This window comes from Rattus norvegicus, chromosome 2 (genome assembly GCF_021556685.1).
Source record: "Rattus norvegicus strain SHRSP/BbbUtx chromosome 2, alternate assembly SHRSP_T2T, whole genome shotgun sequence".
Taxonomy (NCBI): domain Eukaryota; kingdom Metazoa; phylum Chordata; class Mammalia; order Rodentia; family Muridae; genus Rattus; species Rattus norvegicus.
The window spans coordinates 120,679,382-120,702,095 of NC_141535.1; the positions used below are offsets into that span (position 1 = coordinate 120,679,382).

The 22,714-nt window shown below is 40.5% G+C and overlaps 1 protein-coding gene across 2 annotated transcripts in view; it reads right to left on the reverse strand.

Moving 5' to 3' along the window:
- Bbs7 (Bardet-Biedl syndrome 7) overlaps positions 1-22,714 on the reverse strand; it is a 39,663-nt gene that overhangs the window by 8,063 nt on the left and 8,886 nt on the right. Inside the window, exons 1-10 of one of the 2 annotated variants that reach the window (XM_087626263.1) lie at positions 22,563-22,673; positions 21,605-21,677; positions 20,757-20,873; positions 19,184-19,314; positions 16,587-16,671; positions 15,680-15,782; positions 12,900-13,092; positions 11,606-11,680; positions 9,732-9,797; positions 1,079-1,218 (exon numbers count right to left, since the gene is read on the reverse strand). In XM_087626263.1, coding sequence (XP_087482389.1) covers positions 1,079-1,218; positions 9,732-9,797; positions 11,606-11,680; positions 12,900-13,092; positions 15,680-15,782; positions 16,587-16,671; positions 19,184-19,285 — 764 coding nt within the window. In that variant the 5' untranslated portion in view covers positions 19,286-19,314; positions 20,757-20,873; positions 21,605-21,677; positions 22,563-22,673. 2 annotated transcript variants of the gene reach the window in all.

The window sequence follows — 22,714 nt, forward strand, 5'->3', positions numbered from 1 at the left end:
CCAAAGCATAGCTGCTCCCAGGCAGAGACAGCAGCCGCAGTGTGTTGTAAGACTGCATGCAACAGGTAACTTCAAGGAAACAGCTTTTCCAGACACAACAGTATGGACGCACATATGAGCTCACAGAAACTGTGACAGCACGCACAAGACCTGCACAAAAGCTCCCAGCAGGCAACACCCAGCGTAGCGGTGGGGAGTGGCATCAGGTCCCACCCCTAACCAGAAGGTATTTGAAATTGATAGCTTCTGAAACAGAAAAATCCATCTTCTTCAGTGGAATGACACTGGGGACATCAACCACACCAGGCTAGGCCCCAGGCTGAGGAGTTAGTCTGCCAAGACAAACTGAACTCCATGCTCATTTTTTCTTTTTCTTTTTCTTTTCTTTTTTTTCCGGAGCTGGGGACAGAACCCAGGGCCTTGTGCTTGCTAGGCAAGCGCTCTACCACTGAGCTAAATCCCCAACCCCTTATTGTTTTTTAAGAGAAAGTGAGTACAGGAAGTTGGGTGAATAGGCAGGTGGGGAGGATTTGAGGGCAGTTGGGAGAAAGGAAAAATATGACCAAAATATATTGTATGCAATTCTCAAAGGATAAACAAAACATCTAAATATGAAAAATAAAAATCTTAAATTCTGTAAAAATGTTTAAAAATAATAAACAAACAAACAAACAAACAAACAAATGCAGCCATAAGTTGGTGAGATGGTTCAGCAGGTAAAAACACTCCTGCCAAGTCCGGCAACCTGACTTCAGTCCCTTAGACTCACAGTGGAGAGAGAGTATCAACTCTCCCCCCCCCGCCACCCCCCCCCCCGGAGCTGGGGACCGAACCCAGGGCCTTGCGCTCGCTAGACAAGCGCTCTACCACTGAGCTAAATCCCCAACCCCGAGTATCAACTTCCTAAAGTCATCGCCAGACGGCAACATTGCCACCATGGCACCTACTCACCCACATACAACACAGACAAACGCGTATACACACATACTAATAAGATGTACTCAAAATAAAAATAAAAACAGGCTTGTCTGAATAATGTATTTATCTTACAAATACACCACTCTCCCCAGCTTTATACCTGTCGTGGTCAATAAAGTGAGTTCTTTGATGGAGCGACAGAGGTTTGATGTGGTACTGGCGAACCTGACAGGTTTTCGGTTGGATTCTTGGAGTCACATATGCCTGGAGTGTGCCATACTGGCCTTCAATTGAACGGATCTGATAACATAAAAGGAAAAGGAGGAGTTGGCAGCATGCCTATCCTTTCAGATGTTCATGTAGGTATCGAATGCTTCTGTCCAGTCTGTCCTGGACTATTCTGAAGGATCAGAGCCCCTGCCAGACGCCTTCATATGAGAGTACAGGAGAACTTGAGGTGATTGGGGCAGTCCTTAACAGAATCAATCACCTCCCAGGCATTACCATCGTGTGTCTTCAGTCCATCTGCCCCACACTCATCACTCAAAGGTCAGACGCACCTTCTGTACGTCTGAAGGAGGAGTGCATAATATACTTAAATATTCACAAGAAAAAAAACAATAAAAACAGGGCATTTTTGCCAAATAGAAAAGCAAATTCTTGAGATAATTAAAACTAAATTAAAATACTTCATTTTTTTCTTGGAATTGTGGATTATACAGAGGTTTTGTTACAAGTCTGTTTACAGAAATAAATGTTTCCAGTAAATAAAATAGCACATTATAACCAGTTACACCTGGACTAGAAACTCTTCCAGGATATTTTGATATGGCTGGTTGGATCTGGAGCAAGTTGGAAACACGAGATTGATTTACTAACCTGCAAAGACATAATGTCAGAGTAAAGCTCGAGGTGCAAAGCCCCTTTGACTGTGCTGCCAGCTCTCTCGCATACCTCAAAAGTAACTTCTGTAACTGAGATCTTAGCGCATGCCTTTCCAAAATATTTTTTATCTAAGTGTTAATTAATATTTAAAACAAATTCTTTGCAAGTATGGAAAGGAGAGAGGTAAAGTTTTAACAAAGATGATGAATAAGAGGGCTGGAGAGATGGCTCAGTGGTTAAAAGCACCCGACTACTCTTCCAGAGGTCCTGAGTTCAATTCGCAGCAACCACATGGTGGCTCACAACCATCTGTAAAGAGATCGGATGCCCTCTTCTGGTGTATCTGAAGACAGCTACAGTGTACTTATATATAATAAATGAATAAATCTTTAAAAAAAAAAGATGATGAATAAGAATATAGAAAGAGCCAGTCACAGTGGCACAGCACTTGGAAGACAGAGGCAGGAGATCTCTGTGAGTTCAAGACCAGCCTTGTCTACATGGTGAGTTCCAAGACTATGTAGAAAGATCAGTCTCATAAAACAACATATAGAAAGAAAAATAAACTATACAATATGGAAAAGTAGGACAAAGGTGCAAGTCCCTTAAAATCCAACTACTCAGCCATCTACATCACTCTACATTTGTATGGCTATGTTCATGCACAAGCTGGAACGCATGCAGCTCTCCATGGATGTGGCTCAGCTACATCAGACAGCTTTGCTTCACTTCTGACAGTCAACTCTCTCTCTCACTGCTCCTCCTGCTGCTGCTATCTCCTTCCCATTTTTGTCCCATTCATGCTTCTCCTTCATTGAATGCCCTCTGGCATCCCATGGCATAGTTCTTTCCTTAGCTTTCTTCTTATTGTTATACAACTGTGGTGTGTGTGTGTGTGTGTGTGTGTGTGTGTGTGTGTGTGTGTTTTGTACTGCATTTGATGTTTTTCTTGAATCTCTTCCATGCCAAAAGGCATTCTAATAATTTGAAGAACTGTCCCCCAAAGGTTCTTGCGCTGGTGCCTTTTGGGAAGGGACTGGGCGATGGTTTGAATAGGAATGACCCCCACAGACTCATGTACTTTAATGCTTGGCCCATCGCCAGTAGCACAATTAGAGGTTTGAGTAGGTGTAGTTTTGTTGGAGAAAATTTGTCATTGTGGGAGCAGGCTTTGCTGTGTCATATGCTCAAGCACACGCAGTCTCCTGTTCCCTGTGGATCAGGATGTAGAGCTCTCAGCTCCTTCTCCAGCATCGTGCCTGCCTGTACACTGCCATGCTTCCCACCATGGTGATAATGGACAAAAACCTCTGAAACTGTAAGACGGCCACAGTTAAATGTTTTCCTTTGTAAGACTTGCTGTGTACTTCTCTTCACAGCAATGAAACCCTAAGACAGACCGGATCCTCAGAATTCTGACTAATCAACAGGACTGATCCCTGGAAGGACTCCTAATTTGACAGAATTACTGGCAAACGGTGGGAACACTGTAGGTGGCACCTCAGAACTGGAAGCAGCAGTCCAGGCATGGGTGTGTCTTTGGGGACAGCTGTCTCGGAGGCAGTTCTGTTGGTCACTATGCTCTCTGGCCAGTGAGGTAAGCTTCTATAATCTATCATAACATGCCTTTCTCTACATGGAAGCCTTTGAAACTGTCAACCAGAATATACCCTTGCTTTTAAAATTGCTCCTTTCAGACACCTAGTTGTGGTAATGAGAAACTAACCAGCAGAGACAGATCAACTTATCCATTCTAACAGCTGCCAACATCCACTGATTCAGTACCAAATCACCAATTCACATGGTCTGTGAATTGTTTCTTGGGTGTTCCCAGCTAATATCCACTTATCAGTGAGTGCATACTATGTGTGGGTTTTTTGTTTGTTTGTTTGTTTGTTTTGTTTTGTTTTTTGTGATTGAGTTACCTCACTCAGGATGATATTTTCTAGTTCATTCCATTTGCCTATGAATTTCATGAAGTCATTGTTTTTGACATCTGAGTAGTACTCTATTGTGTAAATGTACCACATTTTCTGTATCCATTCTTCTGTTGAAGGACAACTGGGTTCTTTCCAGCTTCTGGCTATTATAAATAAGGCTGCTATGAACATAGGGGAGCCTGTGTCTTTGTTGTATGTTGGAGCATCTTTTGGATATATGCCCAAGAGAGGTATAGCTGGGTCCTCAGGTAGTTCAATGTCCAATTTTCTGAGGAACCTCCAGACTGATTTCCAGAATGGTTTTACCAGTCTGCAATCTCACCAACAATGGAGGAGTGTTCCTCTTTTTCCACATCCTCGCCAGCATCTGTTGTCACCTGAGTTTTTGATCTTAGCAATTCTGACTGGTGTGAGGTGGAATCTCAGGGTTGTTTTGATTTGCATTTCCCTAAGGACTAAGGATGTTGAACATTTCTTTAGGTGCTTCTCAGCCATTCAATATTCCTCAGCGAGAATTCTTTGTTTAGCTCTGTACCCCATTATTTAATAGGGTTATTTGGTTCTCTGGAGTCTAATTTCTTGAGTTCTTTGTATATATATATTAGTCCTCTGTCAGATGTAGAATTGGTTAAGATCTTTTCCTAATCTGTTCGTTGCTGTTTTGTCCTAATGACAGCATCCTTTGCCTTACAGAAGCTTTGCAATTTTATGAGATCCCATTTGTTGATTCTTGATCTTAGAGCATAAGACATTGGTGTTCAGTTCAGGAAATTTTCCTCAGTGCCCATGTATTGGAGGCTCTTCCCACTTTTTCTTCTATTAGTTTGAGTGTATCTGGTTTGATGTAGAGATCTTGATCCACTTGGACTTAAGCTTTATAAAGGGTGATAAGAATGGGTCCATTTGCATTCTTCTACATACTGAACTCGAGGTCAATCAGCACCATTTGTTGAAAATGCTGTCTTTTTTCCATTGGATGGTTTTAGCTCCTTCATTAAAGATCAAGTGACTACAGGTGTGTGGTTTCATTTCTGGGTCTTCAATTCTATTCCATTGATCTACCTGCCTGTCTCTGTACCAATACCATACAGTTTTTATGACTATTGCTCTGTAATACAGCTTGAGGTCAGAGATGGTGATTTCACAAGAAGTTCTCTTATTGTTAAGAATAGTTTTCACTATCCTGGGTTTTTAGTTACTCCAAGTGAATTTGCAAATTGCTCTTTCTAACTCTATGAAGAATTGAGTTGGAATTTTAATAGGGATCTCATTGAATCTGTAGATTGCTTTTGGCAAGAGAGCCATTTTACTATATTAATCCTGCCAATCCATGAGCATGGGAGACCTTTCCATCTTCTGAGATCTTCAATTTCTTTCTTCAGAGACTTGAAGTTCTTGTCATACAGATCTTTCACTTGCTTGGTTAGAGTCAGCCCAAGGTATTTTACATTATTTGTGACTATTGTGAAGGGTGTCAATTTTCTAACTTCTTTCTCAGCCTGTTTATTCTTTGAGTAAAGGAAGGCTACTGATTTGAGTTAGGCTTATATCCAGCCACTTTGCTGAAGTTTTTTTATCAGCTGTAGGAGTACTCTGGTGGAATTTTTGGGATCACTTAAATATATTATCATATCAACTGCAAATAGCGATATTTTGACTTCTTCCTTTCCAATTTGTATCCCTTTGACCTCCTTTTGTTGCCTAATTGCTCTGGCTAGGACTTCAAGTAGTATATTGAATGGGTAGAGAGAGAGTAGGCAGCCATGTTTAGTCCCTGATTTTAGTGGGATTGCTTCAAGTTTCTCTCTATTTAGTTTAATGTTAACTACTGGTTTGCTGTATATTGCTTTTACTATATTTAGGTATGGGCCTTGCATTCCTGGTCTTTCTAAGACTTTTATCATGAAAGGGTGTTGACTTTTGTCAAATACTTTCTCAGCAACTAATAAGATGATCGTGTGGTTTTTTTCCCTTTGAGTTTGTTTATATAGTGGATTATATTGGTGGATTTCTGTATATTAAACCATCCCTGCACCTCTGGAATGAAGCCTACTTGATCATTGTGAATGATAGTGTGATGTGTTTTTGGATTTGGTTTGCAAGAATTTTATTGAGTATTTTTGCATTGATATTCATAAGGGAAATTGGTCTGAAGTTCTCTTTCTTTGCAGAGTCTTTGTGTGGTTTAGGTATAAGTGTAATTGTGATTTTAAAGAACAAATTTAGTAATGTTCCTTCTGTTTCTATTTTGTAGAATAGTTTGAAGAGTATTGGTATTTATTAGGCAGGTCTTCTTTGAAGTTCTGATAGAATTCTGCACTAAACCAATCTGGTCCTGAGCTTTTTTTGGTTGGGAGACCTTTAATGACTGCTTCTATTTCTTTAGGAGTTATGAGATTGTTTATGGTTTATCTGATCCAGATTTAACTTTGGTTCCCGCTATCTGTCTAGAAAATTTCATCCAGATTTTCCAATTTGGTTGAGTATAGGCTTTTGTAGTAGGATCTGATGATTTTTTAAATTTCCTCACTTTCTATTGTTATGTCTCCCTTTTCATTTCTGATTTTGTTAATTTGGATACTCTCTCTGTGCATCTGGTTAGTCTGGCTGAGGGTTAATCTATCTTGTTGATTTTCTCAAAGATCCAGCTCCTGGTTTTGTTGATTCTTTGTATAGTTTTTTGTTTCTACTTGGTTGATTTCAGCCCTGAGTTTGATTATTTCCTGACATCTACTTCTCTTGGGTGTATTTGATTCTTTTTGTTCTAGAGTGCTGTTAAGCTATTAGTATATGCTCTCTCCAGTTTCTTTTTTGGAGGCACTAAGAGCTATGAGTTTTCTTCTTAGCACTGCTTTGTGTCCCATAAGTTTGGGTATGGGTATGTTGTGCCTTTATTTTCATTAAATTCTAAGAAGTCTTTAATTTCTTTCTTTCTTTCTTCCTTAACCAAGTTATCATTGAGCAAAGCATTGTCCAGCTTTCATGTGTATGGGCTTTCTGTTGTTTTTGATGTTATTGAAGACCAAGCTTAGTCCATGGTAATCTGATAGGATGCATGGGATTATTTCTATCATCTTGTATCTATTGAGGCCTGTTTTGTGACTAGTTATATGGTCAATTATGAAGAAGGTAACATGAAGTGCTGAGAAGAATGTATATCCTTTTGTTTTAGGATAGAATGTTCTACAGATATCTGTTAAATCCATTTGGTTCATAACTTCTGTTAGTTTCACTGTGTCTCTATTTAGTTCCTGTTTCCATGATCTGTCAATTGATGAAACTGGGGTGTTGAAGTCTCCCATTATTATTGTGTGAGGTGTAATGTGTGCTTTGAGCTTTAGTAAAGTTTCTTTTATGAATGTGGGTGCCCTTGCATTTGGAGCATAGATGTTCAGAATTGAGAGTTCATCTTGGTGGATTTTTCCTTTGATGAGTATGAAGTGCCCTTCCTTATCTTTTTTGATAACTTTTGGTTGAAAATTGATTTTATTTGATATTAGAATGGCTACTCCAACTTATTTCTTGGGACAATTTTCTTCAAAATTTTTTCTAGGCTTTTACTCTGAGGTAGTGTCTGTCTTTGTCACTGAGGTATGTTTCCTGTATGCAGTCAAATGCTGGGTCCTGTTTACTTATCTAGTCCGTTAGTCTGTGTCATTTTACTGGGGAATTGAGTCCATTGATGTGAAGAGATGTTAAGGAATAGTGATTGTTGTTTCCTGTTATTTTTGTTGTTAGAGGTAGAATTATGTTTGTGTGTCTCTCTTCTTTTGGTTTTGTTGAAAGAAGATTACTTTCTTGCCTTTCCTAGGGTGTAGTAGTTTCCCTCCTTGTGTTGGAGTTTTCCATCTATTATCCTTTGTAGGGCTGGATTTGTGGAAAGGTAATGTGTAAATTTGGTTTTGTCATGGAATATCTTGTTTTTTCCATCTATGTTAATTGAGTGTTTTGCTGAATATAGTAGCCTGGGCTGGCATTTGTGTTCTCTTTGAGTCCTGTATGACATCAGTCCAGGATCTTCTAGCTTTCATAGTCTCTGTTAAGAAGTCTTGTGTAATTCTGATAGGTTTGTCTTTATATGTTACTTTAACTTTTCTCCTTACTGCTTTTAATATTCTTTGTTTTGTGCATTTGGTGTTTGACTATTATGTGCTGGAAGGACTTTTTTTTTTTTCTTTCTGGTTCAATCTATTTGGAATTCTGTAGGCTTCTTGTATGTACATGGGCATCTCCTTCCTTAGGTTAGAGAAGTTTTCTTCTATAATTTTGATGAAGATATTTATTGGCCCTTTGAGTTGGGAATCTCTGCTCTCTTTTATACCTTAGGTTTGATCTTCTCATCGTGTTCTGGGTTTCCTGGATGTTTTGGGTTAGGAGCTTTTTGTGTTTTACATTTTCTTTGATGTTGTATCAGTGTTTTCTATGGTATCTTCTGCCCCGGGATTCTCTCTTCTATGTCTTGTACTCTGTTGGTCATGCTTCCATCTATGACTCCTGATCTCTTTCCTAGATGTTCTATCTCCAGGTTTGTCTCTCTTTGTGATTTCTTTATTGTTTCTACTTTCATTTTTAGATTCTGGATGGTTTTGTTCAATTCCTTCACCTGTTTGGTTGTGTTTTCCTGTAATTCTCTAAGGGATTTTTGTGTTTCCTCTTTAAAGGCTTCTACCTGTTTACCTTTGTTCTCCTGTATTTCTTTAAGGGAGGTATTTATGTCCTTCCTAAAGTCCTCTATCATCATCATGAGAAGTGATTTTAAATTCAAATATTGCTTTTCTGGTGTGTTGGGTTATCCAGCACTTGCAGTGGTGGGAGAACTGGGTTCTGATGATGCCAAGTAGTCTTGCTTTCTCTTGCTTAGGTTCTTGCGCTTGCCTATTGCCATCTGGTTATCTCTGATATTAGTTGGTCTTGCTCTTTCTGACTGGAGGCCTGTGGGCCTATGAGCCTGTGATCTTAGGAGTGAGAGCACCCCTGGGAGACCAGCTCTCTCTGGGCAGGTTTTGGGTCCCAAGAGCTGTGGGACAGCCTTATCTCTGGGTGCAGATGGAGACTGGAAGGCCTGCCTCTCTTTCCTAAGCACTAGAATAAAGGTGTCACTAGGCCTAGGATAAAGGTAATAAACAACTAGAATTTAATCAGCAAAATCTAAACAGCAGGGAAATACAATGACTACACAATTTCAATAATTCTATTACATTTAAACCATGAATAGATACACATATAAAAGTGAATCAGTGGAATTTAAACATTATACTTGATAATAATAATTGTCCAATTTTGATTGAAAATAGTATTATATATTTCTTGAAAAGAGCACTCATCTTTAAAACATGCCAAAATATTTACAAATAAAATATAAATGCACTGCATTTGCTTCCAAACAATTTTAGGTGGCAAGTAACATACAACGAGATTGCTATGGAGTGAGTAATTGCCACTCCTCACAGGCCTGGGCTTTCCAGAATACAGAACCAGCAAAGCCAGCATGGCACACATTTGTAATCCCAGCAGTCTGGAGACTAACTGCCAAAGTTCAAATCCAGCCTGGGCTACAAAGTCAGACCAAACTTAGTCCCACTTCCTGTCCCCTGCTAAAAGGAAAGAAATGTAGAAAACAAAGTTCCCGCTGGAGGGAACTTCCATTGCACTGATTCTAGAGAAGGTTACTGACTGAGCACTGACTACAGGTGCAGCACCCCAGAAACTAAAACCCCACTGAGCATTCCGAAGACGTCACTTCCAACAGATTCACTTCACAGAGAATTGCAGTGCAGCAGAATGCGGTCATATGCAAGACACACCGAAGGAAAAGGAAGTTCAAACATTCAGAAGTAAAGCAGTGAGGCTGGAGAGGTGGGTGAGCTCATGGTGCGTGCACACACGCACACGCACACATAAATACAGTTATAACCCAAACGTGTAAGACTTGTACTTGAGCATCAAAAACAAAAATAAAGAAACAAAGGCCATTTCTAGCAGTTTTACCTTGAGCTCCAGCCTGGTGGTGTTTGCCTGGCACCGATAAGTGGCGAGAAGGAAGTTGTCGTTTGACTGGAAGAGTTTAAAGTTAAGAAACAACAAGTCACCATCAGTAATAGTTTTCTACTTTCTTGAATAATGCTCACTTTAAAAAAGAATTAGGAGCAACAAGAAGCCAGTGAGGCGAGCCATGCACTGAAAGTGGTAGCTAGGTGGGGATGACCATTTGTCTTCCTGCTTTTTAAAATAGTTCAAATTCCCAAAATTTCTAAAGAAGCCACCATCCAGGAAACAAGGTTTAAATTAGCATAAAATAACCTTTCGAATCCTTCCACGGTGATGTAAATACACTGGTATTTGCTTTTTAAGACGGTGCTATGCATCCATCCTAGATTGGCATAGCTCTGTAGCCAAGCAAACGTCAGGACTTCCAGAGGGGTGAGCTCACAGGTGCAAACCGCATGCCAGCTTCATCCCACTCACCACATACAGTCCTTACTCTATCAGAGCAAATCCAGAATAAAAATATTTACTATACTTGTTATTTCACTGGGGAGGGGTGAGACATGGTAACTGCTAGCCAAGGATGACCTTGAGCTCCTGCCACCTCCAAGTGCTGGGATGACAGGCGTGAGCCACCATGACCGTTCATTGGATTTGTTTTCGCATAAGCAGGTTCTTTATGTTTACTCACAAACAACATATGACAAACCTTCTATCAATGACACGAGTGACCTAAAGTTTCTTCTCTTAACAAAACAAAGTGTTTACTATGAGGTTATATTTAAAATAAACTCATCTGCTGGGTGTGGTAGTGCATACCTTTAATCCCAGCACTTGGGAGGCAGAGGCAGATAGACGGCTGTGTTTGAGGCTAGCCAGGGCTATATAGAAGGTTTCAGCTAAGCCATGTTAGTCACTGAGATTCTGCCCCAACACTAAATAAATGAGCAAAATAAGCCCTTCATACTTCATGCAGTCTTCAACTATTTCTTAATCTGTGCTTTAAATTTCTTATTTCCTTTGGTAGTTCTGAAATCATATCCAGGCCCTCGAACGTGCTGGGCAAGCATTCTACCACCAAGTACGTCCTCATCTGTGTTACTGCCTTTAAAAATATGCACAGAACCAGCCACCTATCAGATCCAGTTACCACCTCCTCTCAGGGCACCTTCTGGTGTGTCTAATATGGGTTTTCTCTTGTCTCCTAAGTTCTCTTCAGGATTCGTATCCTGCTCTGAAACTGCTTTCTGCCAGTATGGACGAGAAGGAAGTGGTACAGCAAACACACACCAACACTAGCATCGTCTAATTTCAGGTGTTTCTCAGAGACTGACAGCTCAACAAAAGCCCACTGCATGACAGCTTTCTGTCAGTATCTGAGAAGCCCCAGAATGTACCAGAAAGAACAGGGGAAGGGACAGATATGTGCTAATGTGTGGAAGTACAAAACCATAGTGTTTTCAGAAAAAGCTTGGAAGGACTTCTTTGGCATGACATGACTGTACATGGAAGGAGAAGTAGCAGCTGCTGAGAGGTAAGTTGGGACATAATTAAGAGCTGAAAGAGAGAAACTTCTATGCACGATCAAGATCTAGACTTACATCCAACAGGAAACAGGGTCCTTTAAAACATTTTGAGAAATGATTCAGTGACATTTGAGCTTTACAAAGACCCCTCTGGTGGCAGCACACAGCAGTCTTGAGGTGAGTGGCAAGATTGGAGGCAGGGAAGCTAAAGGACACAGGCAGGTTCTAAGAGCACAGCCTGCAGGAAAAGGATGCAAGCAGCCGCTTCATACCCTGACAGCGCTCACACACTTCAGTCAACGGTGTGGCCCCAACCAAGACACGGAGGGTTTTTGTTTGTTGTTAACTCACCTCTGTGTCACAGCTGCTAAAGCTCACAACAGCAGAATTCTTATCCACATCGAGTAGGTCTATTGGAACATCACTCTAGAGCAAATATTTAAAAACAGAAAGGTTCAGACAGAAAACCTAAAAGGATCCACAGAACGGTTACTCTAAGGATTCTCCCTAGTTATAGTTCATATGTGCCTTCAATGTGAGACTCGGAACACCTTTAACTCATTTACCTTCCTCCTTCCCTGTTGGGTGTTGGTGTTTAAGCTCTCACCATGTACTGCTAGCTAGTGTAGAACTCTATACACAGACCAGGATGACCTCAAGCTCACACCAATCTGCCCACCTCTGCCTTCCCATTTCAGGGGTTAAAGTCATGCTTCACTCCCAGCTTCTCCAGTTGTTCTTTGAAAAAGGGTCTCACCAGGGAGTCTGGCCTTAAAACTTGGGGTCCTCCTTACACTTCTGAGTGTTGTGCACCACCATGCCTAGCTAATTGTTTACTTTTCTAGAAAGTAAGTTCGTAAGGAATAAATTTTATTTTATAATCATGGACTCTTAAATATTGTTATCAGAAATCATAGAGCACTCTCTCCTGTCTCCTTAAAGAATAATATTCCTGTTTTTGTCAGTGAAAAGAGGTTACCCTGAGCTTTAGTCATGGAGCCATCTGAATGTATATGTGGTATGTGGGTATATGAAGGGGTGCATGTTCATGCATGTGTAGGTGTCTTTCCTGGTCATTTTCCACCCTGTGCTTGATTGAGGCCAGGTCTCACTTGCAGCAGTCCCTCTGTCTCAGCCCTGCGAGTGCTGTGATTATAGGCTAAGCCACGGCACCTAGCAGATACTGGAGTTTTCTCAGCACGTCATGGATAAGATTCTGCTGGCCGTAGTGGCACATGCCTTTAATCCTAGCACTTGGGAAGCACAGACAGTCTGGTCTACAGAATGAGTTCCAGGACAGTCAGAAACACTGACAGAGAAACACAGACAGAGAAACACTGTCTCAAACAAACAAACAAATCAAACCAAACTACAACAAGATTTTCCTAGAAGGTGGCCAAAGAAAGAAATCCTGTAGTCCTTTCTACTCCTCCTAGACACTGAGGCTCACCCATCTTTTGGTTATAGGATAAATAAAAGGTAAAGATGTAAGTCAACCTATAGGTAAACTGACTACCTAACAGAAGACTTGTAAACATTTAAAATTACTGTCTAGAATTAAAAATGTTTATTAATAAGTGTGTGCAACTGGTTTGCCAAAAAGCCAGATCTAGCTTAATATTAAGAAACAAGGCATTGTGCTCACCTGTATTAAGACATTATCTATTGCAGTCCGCACCTCTAACACAAGGCTGTAGCTAGCATCATCTTTATTCAATGTGAACTTGTCGTTTATACTGAATGAAGGGACTGTTGACTTTGCTTGGCTCGACTGTGAAGACTGTTGGTAATTTTCTCTCTCCTGAAGCACCTTCAACTGCAGATGTTCTAATTCAGTCCTACAGGAAAACACACAGTCTTATCTCCCACTGACATCTGAGACAAGGTTTACAGGCTAAGCTATCCCACACCAACAGGAACACTTTTGCTTCTATGACTGACCAAATGACTCCACATCATTTATCATTGACCCAAAAGCTAAAACATCCACTCAGTCCAATAACAGTGATGTCAACAGAGCTGCAGCAAGGCGGGCTGCAAATCACCAAGTCCAACTCATTACCATGGTGGCAGCCGCACACAGCACTGGTCAGAAGAGAAACTAATACAAGAACACACGAAAGACCTAATGACAAACAAGAGCATGAAGCCAGTTAAACCGACACTTTTCTATAGGTCATTAAGGTAGACACACAAAATAGGGAGGCGGTCACCAAATATTCACATGTTGGAAACGACACGGACGATGAACCAGTGGTGCCTCGGAGAGTCCATCAACTGCAGCAGCAGATTCTCTGAGTGCTGCCAAGGGGTGAAGCAACAGCTGGGCCAATGTGAAGGTAGGTAGCCCAAATTTAGGGGGAAAGGTCTGAGAAGGAGAGTGAATGGGATGTATGCAATAAACAAAGGAAAATATTGATTTATCCAGGAAATATTTCTAATCAGTATTACATATCTACCCCAGTGTTCCATGTGCTGAATGAACAAAAGAATAAAAATCTGTAACACGGCTTATAGTCTGTATGATTAGGAAAGGAGGGCCACATTATTACAAAAAGGTATTAGTGGGTTCTTGGAGAGATGGGCTCAGCTGTGAAGATCACTGGCCGCTCTTGCAGAGGCCTCAAGTTCAATTTCCACATCCACACGGCAGCGCACTCTCACTCGAGTTTCAAGGGGTCTGATAGTCTCTTCTGGGTACTGCACTGAGGAACTAATTTACTATTATTATTAATAGTCACTAGCTCTACTTGCTGCTTTCTTAAAAGTATGTGAGTATCTCTCTTTGCCACCTGGCGGGTTCTTTTTTCCACTTTTTATCCCCCAGTTTAACCCATCACTAGATTGGAAAGTAAGAAGGATGGGGGGGGACAGAGACAGAGACAGAGAGTTCTTGAAACTAATTTCTTTCTTTTTGTTTCCTCCTGAGCATGACTACTAACAAATCATACACACACACACACACACACACACACACACACACACACTGACCAACAACCAACAACCTGCCCCCCCAGGCCATAGCATTTATATATTCTCTGAAAAGCTCCCAGAATTCCAATGTCACACAGTTGCAGAAACCGTCTGCAGCTGGCAAAACCACACCTCTGCTAGAGCACGAGACAAGTCATACATAGTCAGCTGCTGCAGTCAGTCCAAAGCAACCCACATCCCTACACCTGGGATTAAAATGAAAGCAGCTTTTTATATAGCATTTCTGTGTTTTTTAAACCCCAAAATTGCAGAATTCTCACTACATATGTGTGTAGTGTAGATGTGTGTTCACATGTTACATGCATGTAAATGTATATGGGTGCATATGCATGTGTGTCATATGTGTGTAAAGGTCAGAAATTGGTGTAGGGTTTTATTGGTCAATATTTATTGAGGCAAGGTTTCTCACTGAACCTGGATTTGTAACTGCAGTTAGTCTAGCTAGCTGGTGCTTGCAAGCCTCTATCTCTGCCGCCTGAGTGCTGGGATTATAGCACACCTGCCCAGCTCTTTCCATTGGTTCTGGGCATCTGAACTCTGGACTTCATAGTTTCCTGGCAAAACTGAGCCATCTTCCTAATTCCTATTGCAGAAACTAGGATACCCTGAATGAATCAGGCATACTGGTTTGTATAATGATTTCCTAGTGGTCTTTATAAACAAGAACATGCTACTAGTAATTGTGGCATCTGTTGCTTTAAAAGTTCTTGTAGCCTTCAACTATGCCAAAAAAGATGAGCTCTCATTTCCCTAACAAGTTAGTAAGGGCTACAGGGTGCACAGTCAATAAAAGCTGTATCATCTTCCATTCCTTATTGTATGTGAGCATAGGATCAACTTTTCTGAGGTATATTGAATGAGTAAGCCATGAAAGTAACCTCAGAACTGAAGGGAGTCAGCAATGTTCAGGTCCAGCAGGAGGATTTTACAGATCAGAAGGGCTCGCAGGAACAGTCAGCATTAGAGTTAAAGAAGAACTCTAGTCACTGCTGTTCATTTGTTTGTAATGCTTTGGGAAAACAGAAGCAAAACACGAACTACCTACAGCTAGCAAAGGAAAACCGTGCAACTCTAGATCAGTAGGGCAAACTAATGCTCCAGATGGGCATGCCTCAGCACACCTGGGATCCAGCACCAGAAACAAGCAGGCAGAAACAAGAGGGTCAGGAGTTCAAGGGCATCTTCAGCTACAGAATGAGTTAGGGAACACCCTGGCTTTGTGTGACAGTGTCCAACAAAACAAAAAACGAACGAATAATGAATAGGGAAGGTATATTTCAAACTCAAAATATAATCAACATGAATGGCTAATTTTCTCAAGTCTTTTATGAGAGGTATCATTCCTAAAATAAAGTAAGTGGTCCTATGATTAACAAGAAGAAACAAGGGCAAACATTGATGAGATGGAAACAGCAAAGAAAAGAACATTACCTTAAAGAAGCAATCTTATTCTGCATTTCCTGATTGAGTTTCAGTTCTTCTCCTGGCCCACTTTCCTTATGAGTGGGCTCTGTAGTCAGCCCTGTCACCCAGCCTGGAACGATGAAAAGCAGATGGGGCCCCTAATTGCACTCCCCTGTGCCCACACCACTGACCTAAAAGCCCAAGGCTTCTTAAAAAACAAAACAAAAAATTCAAGCTGAAAAATATTTACACCATAAAGGAAGTACTCAAGCATGTCATGACACTGTTTTCCTTGAAGTGCTATAATCTTTCAATGCTTAAGAACTTCAGTTTTCAAGTATGGTATATGCCAATACATTCTAGCAAATTCAAACGCGGCTGACGAAGCAGATTGGCTGCTGCTAATTACTGTCATGGAAATTCGCACTGGTATGACTCCTGTGAGAACTTTCTAAACTTCAAAATTAAGTTTTTATATGAAATGCCTTAGGCCAAACATAGTCTTGATTTTAGTAAACATTTCCTCTTTAAATTGAACAATATAACTTAACTTTAAAGGTACTAGAGACAGACTAAGCTGTCTTCAAAATACTGTTCAAATTTTAGCTCCAACACATTTGAGACAGTAAAGCCCCTGAGCTATGTCCCTAGCCATTTTCCTTATTTTTTTAAATACATTTATTTGGATAGGGAGTGAGGCCTGAAGGGTAATACTGCAGGGCACCTGTGTGAAAGAGGTCAGACAACATGCAGAACTGGTTCTCTTCCTCCCAGCACGGCATCGGAGGATGGAACTCAGGTGCCAGGCTTTGCAAGCACACGGAACATATACCAAATCAATCTCTCTCCCCTCCTCTCCCCGCCACACACAAATGTAATAAAGTTAGTCAAAAAACTGTATTAAACCCAGAATTTTCCACTACCATCACTTTACCTGAATACGTGGCCAGCACGATTTCGTCATAACCATCTTTCCCTACACAGCCACCCTGGACTGATGTGACACTTTCAGACAGCATCTAAAGCAAATGTAAAGTCCACTTAATTTAAAATTTCAAAGACATGTTAAAACAAGCCACAAAACCTTTCTTCTCGTCTCCAGATTCTCAACACATATTTAGTGTATGTTCATCATGTGCAGATACTGAGGAAAACCTGAGCAAATGCTAGAAAATTCCAGCATTTTTAAATGTAAGAAAGAAGATTCAAAATAATTAGTATATTTGTGATAAAACTATTTAAGAAAGAGAGGTTTGGTAAATTATATAAACGAAACAGCTTAGTCTAGTCTGTAAGTTTCTTTAGAAGATTTTTTCCTTTTCTCTAATGATAAAAATGTATGCTTTCACTGCATATTAAGTTAACATCTACAATTTTTATCACAACCTCATGGAAGTTGTACATAATATTTTTAAAATAAGGTTATAGCATTTAAAAAAAATCATATCCAGAGTTAGAGAGATGGCTCAGTAGTTAAGAACACTCCAGAGGTCCTGAGTTCAATTCCCAGCAACCACATGATGGCTCATAACCATCTACAGTGAGTTCTGATGCCCTCTTCTGCCATGCAGGCATACGTGCAGATAGAGTACTCATATATATACATAAAATAAATAAACCTTAAACAAACAAATAGAAACATATACATTTGACTCTAAATATCAGCAAAAATTTATATACACAATCATTGACATTGAATAAGAAACATGAGTGAATGTAACATAACCGGATGTAAGAGAAATGTTACGCTGTCCCTTTTTCTTCTTGAACTTTTACTTTGAAGTGTGTGGGCATGCGCCTGTGTTCCAGTGTGAGTGTGGAGTCAGACAACCCGGAGGAGTTGTTCTTCCAGTCCCACCTTACATGGCTAAGGAAGCCGTCTGCCAGGTTTGTGCAGCACTTCTACCACTAAACCATCTGACCAGCCCTCCCTCTCTCTCCCACCACCTCTGTGTGTGTGTGTGTGTGTGTGTGTGTGTGTGTGTGTGTGTGTGTGTGTGTGTGTGTAAATCACAAGAGAGAGGAAGGCAGAACATCAACCTCATCGCACAGGAGTTAGGGACAGAGCGGTGGGTACTGCAGTTGTGGAGGGGTAGGGAAGGGCTGAGTAGGGAAAGTTGATTAGAGCACCAATATAGTTTACATGTCTGAAGTTCTGATATTCGGTTTAGTTTTACTTATTTTTGGAGTTCTGATAGTGAATCCTGACACAACTAGAAAGAGTGTGTGCCACTGTATAGAGCGACTGCAGGTGGCAGTTACCAATCGAATGCTGCAAAGGCTGCAGGAAACCATTTTCAGCATTTCCACCCAAGACTGTTCAACATTATGCTCAGGGACCAGCAGGATGACTCAGTGGGTAAAGATGCCTACCGCTGAAACTGAAGCCTGAGTGTGATTCCGGGGATCCGGATGGTGGAAAGAGAGAACCCATAACTGAACGTTATCCTCTGCCTCCCATGTGTGCAGTGTGTGCGCTTACACACAACATGCACACAAATATGCCCCATAAACATTAATATATAAATAAGTGTAATTTAAAATACTTTAAGGGAAAATATTGATATCATATGATACCACCATTCATATAGTTTTTGTTTTTAATGTGTCAGAAAATAAAATTAATAAGAAATAGATAAAATTTCTATGTATGGAGAATGTCTGTCTATATTGACTCTATGCCTTAATTACATTTAAATCTTCTGAACTAGAATGACTTCACCTTGTCTTTCTTCTCTAAGAAAACAGGTCCTTAAGTGTCTAGATGCCAGTCTGTTATCAGGACGCACCTGCTGTCAGGTAGTTTCGATGGAATCCTAACAGTATGGCTTAAATGTCTACACCCTTATTACCGTAAAACATGTATGAAAACCATCGATGAAAAGCAAACATGTTTTCCCTATACTGTGTTGTTATAATTTAGAGATGCTAGAATAAAATATTTAATACCTAGTATGTTTTAAATTATATTTAAGAGAGAGAATGAAAAAGGAATTTATTCTTCAGCTTAAGGGCAATACTCCACCACTGAACAGGAGAACAGACCAGAGATTTTGGTAATGGCAACATTTTTACAAGTATTTATTTATTTGTCCTGGTGGTCAGACCTGGAGCCTTGGACACTTTAGGAAAGGGTTTATCAGTGAGCAGTGTCCTGGCCCTTCTTCATTTCTGCTCTGGGGCAGAGTCTCAGTAAAGTTGATTACTCTTCCAGGCAGGCCTTGAATTCCTGATCCTTCTGCCTCAGGATCTGGTTGGGATTTAGAAGCCTCACCAGATTGGGATAGAATAACAACATTGTGTTTTGTTTGTTTGTTTGTTTTTTTAATTGTACTATATTTTTAATTTAGAAAAATTCAAACTATCAACCATATCTACAGTAACTAACCAACAGTAAGTAAATAGTCTTTGTTTGTTTTGCTTCTGGTTAATAGTCTTAGGGGCTGAACCAGGACTTTATACACACCAGGCAAGTCCTCCACACCAAGCTACCACTCCAGGCCCCACACAAATCTTTCTAAATTAACTTACCTGATCAAATCGTAGCACGGGTTCATTTGCATTCTCAAAACTATACACTTCCACCATTCCATCATCTCTCCCAACAAGTAAATCTTTAACCCCATCACCCATGATATCAAAGCTGTCAAGACACAAGATACCTGTAGAAAGCGGGGGCGGGGTGAGTAATGAGAGCAGTGAGACAGGAAACTGATAGATGCAGGAGAGGGTAGACATATACTCACATAGTACCACACAGTCATCAAAACTTATTGTAAAAAGAACACCTTTGCATATAATTGGGTGTTTTTCTCTTTGCAAAGCTTCAAACAATTTACACAGCAGTGCACCCACACAGCAGTGCACCCGCACAGCAGTGCACCCGCACACGTTTACATCTCCCTTAGCTCTGACCCTCAGGAAGCCCCAGGCTCTTATGTGGCACCTTCCCGTGCACACGGGCACCTCACGCTCTTCCTCCCCCAGCACAGTTCTTTACTACTCTACTGCACTGTTTCAGCACTGCTCACTCTCTGGTTGTCCCCCATTTCCAGTAAATTACGCTACTCAGCACACAGACGAAACACTTCCAGCTCTATCCCTGACATCTTCTTTCCCCTCTCTTCTTTCTCCTTCCATAGTAAGGGTGAATCAGGATGCTGTAAACTAGAGTTACCAGGATGCTGGTAACTGTAACAACCTCCGAGTGCTCTCTGTTTCCAATGTGGATGTTTCTTCCCAAACCCATCCTCTATGCAAATCTATTTTGTTCTTTTTAGTGAAACTGACCACGTCACACCTTCCACATAAACTTCTCCCGGGACTGCCCACTGCACTCTAATTGGAGCCCCCGCCTCCAATGCTTCAAGGACCCACAGTCTGTCCCTGCTCCTGCGATTCTCCTCAGGCCGCACTGCTGCTCAGCCACACTGGTCTTTCGAGTGTCCTCCGATGACTCTAGCCCACCTCTGTCTCAAGAGCTTCATGATTAGTTTTTCCTCCTCTTAGAATATTCTTTCCCCAAAACTTCTCAGCTCAAATTGCCTTTCCTACAGCACCTTCTTCCTCTGAGTCTAAAAGGAGCTGTGCCCACCATCCCTCCCTCACCATTCACTGTTACTGTGTTCTCTTCAGGTGACGGGGCAGTGAGCACGCACAGTCACCACCCATTCTCTCGCACAGGAAGTATTTGCTAAGGATAAATGAACAGATGAACAAACTCCCTGTACATATACAGAGCCGTTTCACTGGCTGCCAAGTTGGGCGTAAATCTTTGGAAATCTGTAAGGTCTTTAAAAACTTGGAATAGTTTCTAACCCACTACATTTCTTATGTCCTAGATTCCGATTAATTCTCTATCCCAGTTACAGTGGGGTTTAGTGTGGACTAAACGCTATTAACCTGTATGTCTATCCTAAACTACAAGTAGCATTTCTTATTTTAAAAATCACATCTATAGTATAAGAGTTGCCATAACCAAATAGTAGGTAAGTCAGAGGTAAGCCTGCTGTCTGATATAACTAAATCAAACAGAATACACTGCACACGCTATTGCATTAGATGACTCTTGCCATTTCATAACCTGAACCGTGTGGAAGCCTACCTCCCCGCTTTTTGTCATTTCGAATTTCCCATTTGTGTATTGGTTTGGATGCTGTGATCTGAATAAGCCCAAGCCTTCCATCTGATGTGCCGAACAGAAGACCTTCCCCAGAGTCACCTAGATAAAATTAAAACGAACAAAAACATGCAAATACCTTTTAAAAACATTTTTTTTTCTGGAGCTGAGAACCGAACCCAGGGCCTTGCGCTTGCTAAGGCAAGAGCTCTACCACTGAGCTAAATCCCCAACCCCCTAAAAACATTTTAATGTAAAAATCTCATTTTTCAAGTGCTACAATAAGGGAAATTTTTAAAGGGAAAATATTAGGTATATATGTATCAAAACATGATACCATTCATATGTAGTTTGTTTTTATGCATCAGAAAAATAAACTTATAAAAATAGAAAAAGATTCCATATATGCCAGAATGTTGACTTTATACCATTTAGTTACATTTACTTTTTCTGAACTAAAATGACTATCTAGCATTTCTTCCTTGTAAGAAAGCTGGTCCATAAGCATCTAAACTCGAGACTATTACTACTCCTCTGCTCTGAGGTCATTCCTATGGAATCCTAACAATGGCCTCCAGCTCTATGCTCTTAGTACAACAATGTCATCAAAGAGAACCAAACATGTTCCCCTGCACTGTGCAGTTATGGTTATAGGAATTAGAATGTCACATGGTGAAGCACATTCCCACAACTGATTTCAAGATGAGGAAGCCCAGTGATTTGTGAATCATAACTGAGCAGGAAGTGAGTGAACACTGCTACTGCACGGTAACAACTCCGTCTTGACTTCCCCTTTGCATGCATGGCTGGCTGTGACCATCGGGTGTGACTACCTCCGTCTCCATTATGCAGCGCTAAGACAGTGGGTGGACCAGGAACCTCGATTTCATACGTCACATCAGATCCCTGCAGGAAAACAAGAAATTTAAAAACTGAAAAACGGTCAAAAGAATAGGAGAAATGATTAGAAATATCTATATGTAAATATATAACTCATAAAAACATTTAAAATAAGAGTACTTTGAGAAAGTAGGTCATAAATACAAATGTGCTTGCCAATAATGTTGCATATATTAACACACTAGAAATGAAATATATACGTCAAGGAGAAAAATACATAATATATCCTCTACTTTCAATTGCTTTCATTTTTTAACTTTGACCTTTATCAGAAAAAGAAAACTCATATTACCAGATCCAAAGACCAAACAACTCAATGAGCTTCTGGACAGAGGAGTTCTTATTTCTAATATGTTGTTTATCTGCAGACTATAGACTTTCCAGGAACAAGTGTCATTTCTTGTCTTCTCTGATATAAACTGGAGTTTAACATAGAACACCTTCAAACATCTGAGCACCCCTAACTGCTTGTAAGAGAATTCTGGCTTTGCCCTTTGGGAGTCTCCAAACTCCCGTGGTAAAGAGGCAGACCCGTCTGCTGCTTAGATAAGAAACAGACTGGGGCCTTGCATTTGTTTTGTTTGTTTTAATTTTGCCACTTACATAACTCGGTGAATACACTATACTACTTAAAAGATTTTAATGTAGATTTAGCACATGGAAAAAAGCATATGCATATCCTTCATTAATCATTTTAACATTTCTAGATATCTACAAGTAAAAAAGGAACACCTACAGTTGTAAAGAGGCAAGTTCAGAGGATGGTGTATTCTCAAAGGCAGGAAAGGAGAAATGAGCGCAGCAGAAGGAAAAGGCTCTGTTCCTCCTCTCACAGGCCCTTGGCGATTTATTCTTAGCAATAAGAATACAGACAGGCATGACAGCACACACCTTTGACCCCAGCACTTGGGAGGGAGAGACTTGTGGATTTCTCTGAGTCTGAGGCTATCCTGGTCTACAAACTTCTGGTCCATACAGAAACTACATGGTAATACCATGTCTAGAAAAAAATAAAATGATAAATAAGTAAATAAATAATTAAG